Genomic DNA, 12999 nt, shown 5'->3' with positions numbered 1-12999 from the left:
CCTAAAGCTTAAGATGTTTCTGCACTGCTTTCTCTCCACAGAAAAGTCACTCTGGTGACTTCTCTACTGAAACGGAGACAATTCTTGGTGGGCACACTGCCACCTTTAAACATGTAAGGAAAGAAAACCAAAAACCAAATCGCTAAGTTAGTAGCGGCAAAATCCCCAGAAAAGAAAAAATAAAATTTACATCTCTACCCCATTTTGTTGTCAGACTTTGTTGTGTTCCATTTACATTGTGACTAACCAAGTCCATTATAAAAACAAGAAATTAACCATGAAATAAATAGATGTTGACACTAGTGGGATTTCAGGGGCATTATAACTCATCGTTTTTCCTGCTCTCGCCTCCAACTTCTGTCTTCTTCTCTTTTTTTGACCCTGTGGGATGAAGCAGAGGCAGTTACGCACCGTAACAGCTCGTACAGCACACAAAGCCACGCTCACAGTCCCTGGCACTCAGCAAGTATTCCACCAAGCTCTCAGCCTACAGCCCGGAACTCTAACATTCACCCACCAGAATCAGATCCAGGCTCATCATCTACTACTACTTTCTCAGCTGTAGGAGGTTCCTTGGCTGGATCAACATCCTCAGGTTTGTCTATACATAAAGCAGAAAGAAAGAAAAGGTCAGGGAGAATACACAGGAAACGAGGTGCGGGAACATGAGGCGACCTGTGGCCAGGCTTACGGACGAGCTGGCTGTGGTGCCTCAGTGGGACTGTAATAATTCACCCTCATGATGGATCTCCCTACAACACTTGGAGAAGCATCACAGAACCTCTCCTTATTTCTTACTGCCTCTGCCTGCCAGGCTTTATGTCCTTAGAAGCTCTAGAGATCCCACTGGCTGCACAGGGAGGTCACCTTTGAGCTGTGATCACAAGCATGATCACTGACCCAGGCCAGAGGAACCAGTGGGGAACTCTGCTGACAAACAGCAGTCTAGATTTAAAAGGACCACGGCATTCAGAGCCTGAGGATCTCAAAGTGTTCAGAAAACTGCGAGTCTTAAGTGCCCCAGGAGAGTACTTTTTTCCTGGGGTCCATCTAAGCCACAAACTTTTCTCACTCAGCTCATTCTATTCCTTGATACCGGAACACAACCTTGGTGGGCAGCCAGCGAAGGAGATGGCTGCCTGCCAGGAAGTTTATAAACACTTTCTCTTCCTTCACAGGAAAAAAACAACAAACAAGTGCTGGGGGAGAAAGCACACTGCCATACCTAGATACTCCCATCTGTCTTTAAAAATTAAGAGGAGGATCACTTAATCCTACAGTTAGCTATTATCTTTGCTCATTTAGCTCCCTTCCACTCAAAGCAGAGATACAAGCACATTACACGTGGTACTTATGTACTAGGAGTTACAGGCATGTCACCCACCCACTCCTTACCTTGTTTCCCCTCCGTGGGAGGGATAGTGTTCTCAGCCTCAGACGCTGCTGTAGCGTTCTTGCCCGAATCGGTTTTTGTGGCGTTCTTCTCCTTCTTGGGTTTGGGTTTTGCAAACTTGGCCTTATTGAGAAGGTACTGCACTTCCCTGTCGAGCGCTGCTATCTTGAGCTCTATGTCTTTGGACAGCAAGATGGGCTTCTCCGTAGGAGGGAGCTTGTTCTGTTCAGCCAGCGTCTCGTTTTTCCAGATCTGTGGGATGGGGTGGGGAGAAAGACACTTTCTGAATGGTTCTGGGTTCCAGGAGCCCCCTGTATATCACAGCATTCCAAAGTCAATGCTCTTGAGCCTTCTAACTTAGGATAACAGTTGCTCCTGGCTCCATTTCCACCAGCTTCTTAGTTACCCAGACACAGGACAAAACAAAGAAACAAACCCCTGAAAACCCAGCAGCTGCTTTTAAAAACTGCATGCAGCCAGATTACTCGGCTACACCACCACCCCCGGAGACAACTCTCCGCACACAACACAAGAGCCATTATCTGCCCAGACCTGCAGTCCGGGGTCAAGCTGAGCCTTGGAAAACACTGAAACCTACAAAACCTTTGCTGGTGGCATGGAAACAAAACACCCGCACTCTGTGCCGTGACAGGAAACACAACCCAAACTGCCACCCCTACCCTCCCCCAGCACCAATCAACCCTTTTTTACCGTTGTTTCATTGATGGCTTTCTCCAGCGTGCTCAGTTCCACTTCTGTGAATATCTGGTCAGACTCTGGAATCATTCGGGCTCCCCTTAGAGAGCAGAAAGTTTATTTTTGATAAACCAAACAGACTATACATTGGCAACTCAGTGTTTACAATTACAGTAATAAATAGTCACTGTGTGTACCACCCAGTTAGTAAGTTTTGCACCTGTGACTCTTACATCTGCACGAAATATGAGTCCTAAAATCAACCTCTAGATGCTAGGCATGGAATAAAGAGCCAGCAAATGCAGCTGGCTTCGACACTTGAAAAAACAAGGAAGCTATATAAAGCCAAGGCCTCAGGGCCAAGAGGGGAAAACTTGCTTGCAAATGGTGTGTTGGACACTTCCTGACCCCCAGTTTAAACAGTGCTTGCGTGTTCATGGGTTCTGCAGCACTGAGCACTACTAAGCAGGGCTTTTGGTCTTCTTTCCTCAAGAAGCACTAGTGACTTTCAGACCACATGCAATTTGGTTAAGTTCTGTTGACATCTCTTACATTACCAGCTCCACAACTCTCCTTGCTAAGAGCTCGCTCTTACTTGAGAAAGATGGTTGAGTGGTTGAGCAGACTCTCCAGGGCAGCCAAGCGTTCCGGCCACTTTCGCCTTTCCTCAACGCGGAAGAAGAGGTTCCTACAAAGCTTTTTCAGCTCTGACAGTTTGTCTTTCAGCTCCTGCAAATGGGAAAGAGCGAAGACAATCTGTTGGCGCCCTGTCGAACATTGTAAACCTCAGAGGCTGAAACCGCAGCTTTTGTAATTTTCTCTGTCAAACAGACTATTTTGATACAGTAAGGAGAGCCACGTGACTCAACTTTACGTGGAATCAACAGGTTACTGCTGAGGCTGCTGATGCACCCATGGCCGGAAGCACAACATCACATGACGTTCTGTGTGTAACGCACTGAGGAAGCAAGAAACCTTCAGGAACCAGGTTATTAAGGATCAAGGGGGAATCGATGCTCTGTCATCCTGTGTGGTCATTTCCTCACCAGTGAGCCCAGACTCACATCCTGACCGCACGCAGCAATACCTTAGTGGCAGCTGCGTAGCCCTCCTCCTCCATCCAACTGGAAGCCTCGCTAAGCTTTTTGGAAATCTCTTCTCTCTGCTCCTCTGTTGAGACAAACTGATACTCCTCTTGGTAAAGCTTGTCCTGAAAAGAACAAAGTCAGCACTCCCGTCAAACACCGCTGGGTGTGGAAGCACGAAACCAGCAGCTCACCCGCTTGCACCCGGGCTGGACTGTGAACTCCTGGGGTGCTGCCTGCACTGGCCAGGAGATTCCCATTCGACCCTCCTGAATCTGAGCTCTGGCTCCCGCCATTACCAGGAGCATGGTGGCATTACACCAGGTACAGGATGATAAAGCTGCAACAACCGTAATTTTACAACAGGCACTTAATGTTAATTGCTTCTTCTGTACAACAGTGCTTGAGAAGCTTAGCTGCCTTCCAGCCCAAGTGCCCTCGTTCCCAAACACACAGATAAAGTACACATAAGGGATACTAGAAATCCAAAGAGAGACACGATGAAGGAAAGCGTTTCTTCTGTGTCGAGAAAAGCTCCCAAGTCCACATGGGCTTGGGAGGTCTAATGGTAGAAAAAAATGTGACCAAGACGAGAGCTGGACCCCTCGAATCGGCTTTCCCCAGCTCAAACAACTGCCCTGTGCCCAGATCAGCCCAGACCACTTCCACCTGCCTTACAGGAATTCTCATTTCTTTATATCCTTCTCTTACCTGAGTCTCAAAGATGAAGGACTCCAAGCTGTTGGCTGATTTTTCCCTTTCCTGTTTCTCCAGATCTCTGATCGTCAAGTCTTGGAGTCTAACGTGCGAAGAGAAGAGAAGTCAAAGGTAGCAAGTGTGCCTTTAGAAGAGCACTGCATCATATCCCTCAGCTTCTGAGCTACCATCACTCCAAAGCAGTTCCCTTCCTTTATCTAGAGCTTTAACCTCTCAGAGCCATTTCAAACGTACTTCTTCACTGAGCTCTTCAGTTCATCCTCCAGCAGGTCAGGCACATCATTTATGTCCAGCTCCATGGTGATCTCATGGACAAGCTTCTGCTTCTTGGGTGCTTTGATCTTCTTCTCTTCCTCAGTCTTGGTAACTGTGCTGTCCCCAGTACTTTTGGACAGTTCTTCCTCTTTTGCAGTTTCTCTGTTTTCTTTGGGATCCTGTAACAGACAAAGTATATTCTTGGGCCAGGGAACATATTTCCAGATTCTGCAACTTCTTTGCCATGGCAGGCCACTAACAGGGAAGGAATTCCACTGAGGATCGTAGGAATTTTACCAGTTTCAACAATATTCTTCAGACACCAAAAACACAGTTCCCGTTCCTTCAACCCGATGCTCACCTGAGACTCTAATTTCTCGCCTTCTTCCTTCTTCTGTGACTCTGCTTTTGGAGGGGCAGTTTCTGCCTGACCCGGAGACCCCTGTTTCTCTTCTCGCTGCTCTTCACCAGCATCCTCTGCACTGCTTTTCTGGTCTTGTTTCTCCCCCTGCTCTTCTTTACCTGTTTCTGCTATGCTCTCTTCTTCTTCCTGGCCATCAGAGGCAAGGAAAGAGGAAACCAAAAGAGTGCTTTTAATACAGATATTCTATGCAGGTATTTTGCAGAACAGATAATTCTCTGCAAAAAACGTGTCAGAAACAGCCCTTGCAGCGACTGCAGCCAGTAGTGAGGGATGGTGCCGAGTCCACCATTGCTGGACTTGCCAGCAAAACACCACATGTGTCTTTAAACACACACCACGTGTCTTTAAACACACACCACATGAAATTTGGAGGAATAAAGCACCTTTGGAATATATTTAAAATCATGACGTGCTGCCATACACCTTTAATTCCGCTCACGTGAATCACCGCCTCTTTAGCAGCTGCAGCAAGACCTAAGGGCTCCCTCCAGCTAGCAATCCCCCCAGGGCTCACCTGAACCGGGTCTGTCAGGTTCTCTCCAGTCTCAGGCGTAGGGCCACCACCCCCAAACAGGCTCGAGATGGTATTTCCAAGTTCTGTTGATGGGAGACAAAAGATTCCAGAATATTGTCTACTCAAAGGAAGAAGAACGTTGATTTCAGCTCCCGCTCACAACCATAACGATCACCAAGGAGGTCCTTCAGCAGGGTAGGTTAGCTACGTGCACTGCAGGAAAACTCTTCCTTCCCCAACCTCACTTTGCATTTCTGCAAAGCTGGGGCCTCTATTGGAATACGACCTGAAGTTTGTAACTTCAACCAAAAAGCTTCAAGCTTTGGCCTGCAGCTGCATTAGCCAGCCCTGCATCTCCCCTTCACCACATACAGATTTTCCAACTCCACTCTGTGCTCCAAAACCGCTAAAAACCAAAGCACAGACCAGGGCATCACAAGCCAGACAACCAGACAGGAGAACGCTGCGAGGTTGGGGATGCAGGACTTCCCTTCAGAACAGACCTCCAGAACTGACGGGCTGTGGCTAGGCAAGGAGAAAGCAACTTTTATTCTTCAAGTTGCAGGGCATGTCATTCACCTTAGAGAATACGACACTACAGAGCTCCTTGTGGCTCCCAGAAGCCACTTGTAAAGGGCTTTTAGGTATTTTGGAGCTGTATATCCAAATCAGAGTCTATAGCTGCTTGTTTAACTTCCACACCCCCAAAACACGGTGCTTGCTCTGCCCAAGGCCATGATATGCTTGAGTTATCCCAGCTACTGCCGGTCTAACACAACCATCAGTAGGAATGTCAAAGTTCAGCATTTACTTGTCAGCGTTGACTCCTCCTCCAGCTTGTCTTCCACCAAAGTCTCAAACACAGATTCCACCTTGCAGAGGGGAGCACAGAATTAGTTTTAAGCACCAAAAAGAAAAAAAAAAAAAAAAAAAGGAAAATACACAGGCTGACAAACGTCACAACAGAGCGTGCTTACCCGGTCAAGACTCAGTACTCCACTCTCATCCATGTTGAAGTGAGCTTTGATGCCTTTGGATTCGTAATCCGAGTGCTTCTTGAAACTGTCCCCAACTCCCTTTAGCCTCACGGTAGTGAGGTTGAGAGAACCAAAAACCCTGACAACACAAAAGCAGAGAGTAAACTTAGGGTAACAACACTGCGGAACAGCGAGCCATTTCTCCCAGCCACAAACTGCGGAAAGCGAGGAACCAGCACAGTTCAGTTTGCGAAAGCGCAGGCAACTTGGAGAACAGATCTACAGACGCACGCCAGTGGCCAGTCAGACACACAGGCCTGCCCAACAGGAGCATTTCTGGCCGGCACATCACGCTGCCACGGAGCCGCCTGCGCAGAGGCTGGGCTCAACTCACCGCATGTCATCCTGGTTCAGGAAAGAGAGATCGCCGTAGTTGACGTAGAACTCAAAGTCGTCCGTGTAGCGGTTGAAAGTGATAACTTTGCGCTGCGGGTAAGGCGCCATGCGCTGGAACAAAATCCTCTTGTTATGCTTTAAACTCTTGGATTTATCGTCCTCCTCAACTTCTCGAGTAAACTCCACCTGTGTCACAAACGGAAAATATCAGCACCTGCATGCTTCCTCTATGGCATCTTGCATCAGGTTTCCGCAGCGTTTGGCTGCTCCACCTCGTGCAAAAGTTGGGGGACAGGCAAATATTTCTCAACAGATGTTTCTATGTGCCTGGCTTCTTGGATACGGGACTTCTACAGAAGAGTTGACTTTCCTCTGCTTTCTTTATTAGATTGGCAGAAAGATCTCCATAACTTCCTTACTCAAAGGAATCCAACGGGTCACCTGGGACGTTTCTCCCAGCACAGCCCCATTTACCCATACCTTGCACAAAGAGAAAGAAAGCCAAAGGTTACCTGGATAGGAAACACAGCGGCATCCCGAACAACGAAAGGCTTCACCTTAAAGGCTTTGCTCAGAGCAGCTGCCTGGTAGACTGCACCCATAGCAGCAGCCTCATCGGCATTGATGTTCTTGCCCAGTTCTTCTCTACGGAAGGAAAAGCAACAGACGTCAGCTTTGTGGTCACTGCCATCACGAGTAACTTGTCAAGAGGAGACAGACTAGAAGGGGGCCTCACATACTCACTTGCCCACAGCTTTCAGCAAAACCTCCTGCACTTTGGGGACCCGTGTGGCACCGCCAACTAGAATCACTTGGTCAATTCCATCCTAGGGATTGGAAATAGTCACCTTGTCTTGAGAAAGCAATTTCGGAAAGCTAAGTTCAGGGCTTCCTCACGCTCCTTCCCCGGTCATCGTGCGCTGCTGGGTGCTCTGGGAACACCCGTGCTAGGTCAGTCCTGCCAGCCCGGCGGGGGGCAGTGCCCTACACGTCTCAGAGAGGCCGGCACGAGCCATGCCAACACACGAAACCCAGAGCCAGGCCTGTCAAACAGGGACAACACGACTGCTGCTTCAAGTCACCTAAAACATGGGACTTGGTTCAAAACAAGACAGGCCGCAGTTTATTGCCAAAGCAGCACAGACTCAGCCACCAAGTCGGGCCAGAACAGACAGAAACCCAGACTCCGAGAGGTGACTCGGTGTCTTGCATCAAATACCAGAGCCAAGAGATGCTCACGAGGGTTGCGGCACCCTAGAAGGCGAATGTCTCAACAGTGCAGTAAGTCTCTCCAAAGGACAGCAGTTTGGGCCAACTGCAGCCCGCAACAGGGCTTCTAAAGGGAGCACTCCAGGGAGAAGCCTCAAGAGCAACAACTGTTTCCAGGCACTTTGAGTTAAGAGAGACCAGAAGCAGCATCCCAGATAAAGAAAGTGGGGCTGGACTAGATGATCTTTTGAGGTCCCTTCCAACCCCTAACATTCTGTGATCAGTGTTTCAGACCTCCAGCCCAAGAATAAAGCTTAGGTCTTTTTTAAGAGAAAGAAACACCTTCTCCAAGGCTTTTGTTTCCAGAGGGAAGTGCAGGGAGCCAGGACCGACTCCTTCCCCACACCGCAGCACGTAACACCTCTCTGTGACAATAGCAGCACTGGCACTTCTCAGCAGTCCTGGTAACAGGATTGACGATGCTTTGATCATGACATGACAGCAGATCTGTACACAGCAACTTCAGGCTTGTTAACACATTCCTAAACTTACCAGGCTCATCGCTGCGCTGCTCAGCGCCTGCTGCACAGGTCCTGGGACTCGCTGGAACAAGTCAGAGCACAAATCCTCAAATTCTTGCCTGGAGACTTTGGCCTTGAAGTCGATGTCATCTAGTAGCCCCTCAATCTGTTCAGGCAAAAACCAGCCAGAACGAAATTATTTGTGGAGCATTCTCCAAGCAAAATCTTTACCTCGCTTGTCCAGTGTGCAACAAGTTCCAGTGCTCTTGCTGCACCTAGGACCTGATCGTGCTCACCCAAACCCTGCCACAGACAAGGAGGATGGAACGTGGACGTAATAGACAGCTTCTCTCAGCCAAAGCTTATTTACCACACTCAAAACAACTAACTTGCTCAATCTGCTCATATTTAATTGCTAGTGGTGCTAAGAAGGCACCAGCTGAGAAGAACCACCAGTGCTGCCACCACTCCTGAACACCCGCAGCAATGCTCCTCAGCAGGCTGCCGGTGCAGAGCGAGAGCATTTCTGTCCTGCACCCACCACACCCTCAGTCCCAAAAAGGCCAGAAACAGCGTGATGGAAGGCCAGACCTGTGCCATGTGGTCAGCATTCGCGCTCAGGACTGTTTTCAGACGGTTGGCCTCCTTCAGGAGTTTGGCCATGGCCCGTGGATTCTTCCTGACATCTTTTGAAGGGTGCTGATCATTGAAGAGCTTTGCCAGATAGTCCCGGAGACGAAGCTCCATCTCTAGACCTCCAAGAGTACGGTCAAACCTGAGCAGAAGAGTGAAAGAAGATGTTGCAACTTAAACTGAGCTGGAATACAAAAAAACTTCACGTGTTATTTCACAAATATGCAGAGCCGCAAGTGGTCAAAAGCAGCTGCAGTGCTATCGGCTGTGACCGACTGCAAAAGAACAACATTGTTCCAAAAATTACATATTGAAACAAAACAAAGAAAAGGAAGACTCATCACTGCAAGAGCCTCTGAGTGGGAAACTTGATTGTGTTTAAGCTAAAGGCCTTATTGCCAAGCGTGTCAAGCAGCTGAGAAGCCAAACAGTAAGGGTCTCACGTCCCAGGTGTTTTCTTGGAAACAGCAACGTTAATGTTTTGGAGTTAAGATTGCTGGGTGGGTAATTCATAGCACCCCGCTCCTTATTTGGCAAAAACATTGCATTTTCATTCCTCACTACAAGGATATTCTACTTTTTCAAACTGACATGCTCTACTTCTGTAAGATTGTAGGAAATGGAAATACTCTAACACAGCTTTAGGCTACATAAAAAACCAAGCCTGAGGCAAATTAAGTGTCCTGGTTGCCTCCCAGGCTCCTGGAAGTTCTTGGTTACCTTCATCACAAGACAGTGACACCAGAATTATTACCAAAAGGAGCCTTCCCGCTCCAAACGTTTTCCACTCTGACATCCAAATTACTGTGCTGAAGTCTCACGGCAAAATCCCACATTTAGAAGACTGTGAAAAATCGGTTTCTTTCTCGAGACGCACGCAGGTTTTGTGCAACTTATGTTGAGCTCTTACCCAATGCCCTGGATCTGCAACTGAGGTTGGGTTCCCGAGTCCTTAGTTTTCACTGTCTGGTAAGTAGCAATAGTACAAACGGTGCTTCCTGCTCCCATGTCGTAAAACATGATATTCTGCAAAGAGAAGCCAGAATGGTGAGGCAGAAGCATGTGGAAATCCCCCCCACGAATAAGGAAAGAATCCACTGCTGCCTGAGCCTGACACCTTAGAAAACTGCTGACATTATTTCCCCCTGGTTGATGAGCAAGGAATAAATGCAGGTTTACAAAATGGGAACTCCCAGCCACCTGCCCTCGCTCCAGACGCTTTTCAGGCTTCATTAGATATTAACATTAGATATTAACATTAGATATTAACATTAGATATTAACATTAGATATTAACATTAGATATTAACATTAGATATTAACATTAGATATTAACATCTCTTCCTCTTGTTGATGAACACATGAAAACAGAGGAGACTGGTTGACCAGCAGACTCCACTTTCTCACACTTGAATCATTTTGGTTTTATCTGCATTAATTTCCACACACACAGGCACCCGCACGGGACACTCTGTATCTCCCAAGAGCACCTACCTGTGCGGTGGCATTGATGTCTTTCCTCCTAAAAACCCCGTAGTTCAACGCCACCGCGGTATTGTCGTTGATCAGCTGCAGCACCTTCAGGTCAGCCATGCGAGCAGCGTGCAGAACCGCCCTCCTCTCCGCCTGGTTGAAGTAGGCGGGAACAGTGATCACCGCATCCTTAATGGGCTGCTCTGAAAGAGTTGCAGGGAACATGTTTTTCTACCAGCGCAGCTCCCTGCAATGATTCCTTATAGTGGGGTTGAGGCAGCAAAGCCAAAGAATTCAAGGTAAAGAGTGGAGCAGAATGCAAGGCGAAGCAGCGCCTGCAGCCAGCATCATTAGGGCTGAACTCTCTGTTTAACCAAATAGACTGCAGATTCTCACAAAGCCAGGTGTTACTGATCTTCCATTCACACACTAGGATACTCTAAAATGATCTTAGATTTCAACAAATACTATCTTCCAGGAGCCTGACTTTATCATTGGATTACATCCCCACTCCAGAGTAAAAAGTCTTTGGACTGGCGTTAGTGTCACTAACCAAACAACACACAGCCTCCTAGTAACAACCAAGTCAAACACATCAACAAAATTCACCTGAATTTCCTGACTGGGGCATTTCAATAGCAACACAGCTTGAAAAACACATGACGATCTCTTACGCGTCAGCCAGCTTCACAACAAGCTTTGGCTCTTGAATCGTAGCTCAGCCCGACCAGTTACAACACAGACTTCCAGAGAGCCGCTTCCACTCTCCCCTGCAGTTCTCTGCCAACACTCCCTCCTCCCCTCCAGTCACACACATGAGTCAGAAAATCCTTTACTTTTTCGCCAGAGGTTGCCAGTAAGGCTTCTCCACTACAAGGCTGGGTGGGATCTGGGGTGCCCACCCCCAAGAACCCAAGGATGGAGACCCCAAACTTGCATCATATCGGAAACAAACGATGACCTGATAGCTGCTAAGTCTCGCTCACAGCCTACAGCTGGAGACCCCACATCCTGTTTCTAATAAATTTGTGGGTTTCCTAGCACCTTCAGTCTCTACTCAAATCCCATAACATACAAACACACAGATGCTGCAAGAAACACTTAAATCCTTCCAACCTGCAAATTCCTCAGCCAGACCACGTGAATAGTTCAGGACCATCCCCAGCATCTCCTCTGGAGAATACTGTGTCGTTCTACAAGAAACAGATGGGAAAGAAAATCACACCAATGACAATCAGCTGTAGAAGCCCAGTAGCTGAAGTCTCACCCACAAAGAACCCAGAAGCAGTCACTTACTGGGACAGCTTGAAGATGACAGTCTGCCTCTTCTCATCCTTCACCAGCTCGTGCTCTGGGAATCGTGACTGGTACAGTGCCACGTGGGGATTATCGATACGCTTACCCAGCAGATCCTGAAAGTATCTGAAAGCCACCTTGGGCGTCCTTATGGACTGCAGAAAAACAAAGCATGTCAGCCAGCTGCATTCCTCAGCCTTGCCATTGTCAAACAAAGCTCTCCAAAGGACAGAAAAAGAAATAAAGCTTCCTAGCACAGGTTATTTATCACAAAGGACTCCGCAGTGGGAGCACCTACAGATAGCATAACAAGTAACAAGAAGCCTTACCATTCCTAGTGCGCTGTCACCAAAGAGACGCTCATTCTCCTTCAAAGAAACAGCCACAGGCGTTTTCCTACGAGACTCCCTGTACATAAAGAGAGGAACAAAGCAGTCAAAATAGGCCAACGCACACAGTCCACGGTGAGGAAGGGTGCTCTTTCCACTCCAAAGACACTAATCGAAGGTGCTCAGGTGGCACCCACAGGGAGGAAGGCAGCTCATTCACCTGAAGGACTGCAATAGCAGCACCTCCCTTCAGAGCTTCATAGCTCTCGACGTTCCTTACAGTTTGGGCAAATAACCTGCTTTACTGAAATCTGGACACACACCTTTCAAATTCACAGTCGAAGCCGTGGTGGGTAGATAATTGTTTTTCCCACAGCACAGGAGAACTTAATGACAAGTGACTCATTTCCACTCAACTCGTGCAGTAGCACACCAAGGTGAGTTTTTCACCACAGTAACTACAAAACGTAGTTGTCCACGAAGGTCAGGGCATCTGGAATGCGCTACTGAACGCTTCTTAGCGCGTTATCAATTCTCTAATGTAAGTCTACAACAACATGAACTGCCATAGAGAAGAAAGGCTCACAAGCAGCTTTCAGGAACCTGCTGCTTTGTACTGAGACAAGACTCGCTTTATTTTTGCTTTCCTCCAACAGTGAGTGCAGCGAGACAGTTCCCTCATTCTATCAACAGCTGCTAAGCTTCAGGGAGCTGGATGAAAAATCCATTAATTATCTCTCAGTTTAGACTCCCATAAAATGAGGATGTTCCTGATTGCACATCCTCTCCCAACCACAGGTTTTTTCACTCAGTGTCTCAGGAACAGGCAGCCAGGTGAAAGGAGAGCTTCACTTGTTACACAAACGAGCCCTGGACAGCTGTAGGAAAACAAACCTCCCTCCGGGCTCCCTTATGGAGAACTGAGAGTGGGGCTCCTCAGCTGGTTGGGCAAGAGTCCTGAACCACAACATACCCTCAACCATGCAGGCTTACATTTGTTTGCTTAAAAGACCCCTCAAAGTGCCACAATCTCCACCAAGGGGAGGCTGAAGGCTGCCCCAAACAATGCTCAACGGCTGCAG

General features: G+C 47.9%; 1 protein-coding gene across 1 annotated transcript; it reads right to left on the bottom strand.

The window, feature by feature from the left end:
• Window positions 1-319: 319 nt before the first annotated feature.
• LOC104267191 (hypoxia up-regulated protein 1-like) lies at window positions 320-11996 on the bottom strand (the record flags this gene model as incomplete). The annotated part of the gene is given in 23 exon segments (XM_009876197.1): window positions 320-381; window positions 518-601; window positions 1396-1645; window positions 2105-2189; window positions 2685-2818; window positions 3177-3299; window positions 3886-3973; window positions 4126-4325; window positions 4508-4696; window positions 5085-5167; window positions 5896-5956; window positions 6062-6200; window positions 6456-6643; window positions 6970-7102; window positions 7202-7284; window positions 8219-8353; window positions 8779-8962; window positions 9731-9860; window positions 10315-10345; window positions 10347-10495; window positions 11409-11485; window positions 11589-11743; window positions 11918-11996. Coding segments are annotated over 23 exon segments (2842 nt in total), but the record flags the coding sequence as incomplete, so codon positions are not given.
• Window positions 11997-12999: the final 1003 nt, after the last annotated feature.

The sequence above is a fragment of the Apaloderma vittatum genome, unplaced genomic scaffold, assembly GCF_000703405.1.
Source record: "Apaloderma vittatum isolate BGI_N311 unplaced genomic scaffold, ASM70340v1 scaffold43249, whole genome shotgun sequence".
Lineage (NCBI taxonomy): Eukaryota > Metazoa > Chordata > Aves > Trogoniformes > Trogonidae > Apaloderma > Apaloderma vittatum.
The sequence above is the reverse complement of the archived record's forward strand: the minus strand, read 5'-3'. Positions and strand labels throughout refer to the sequence as shown.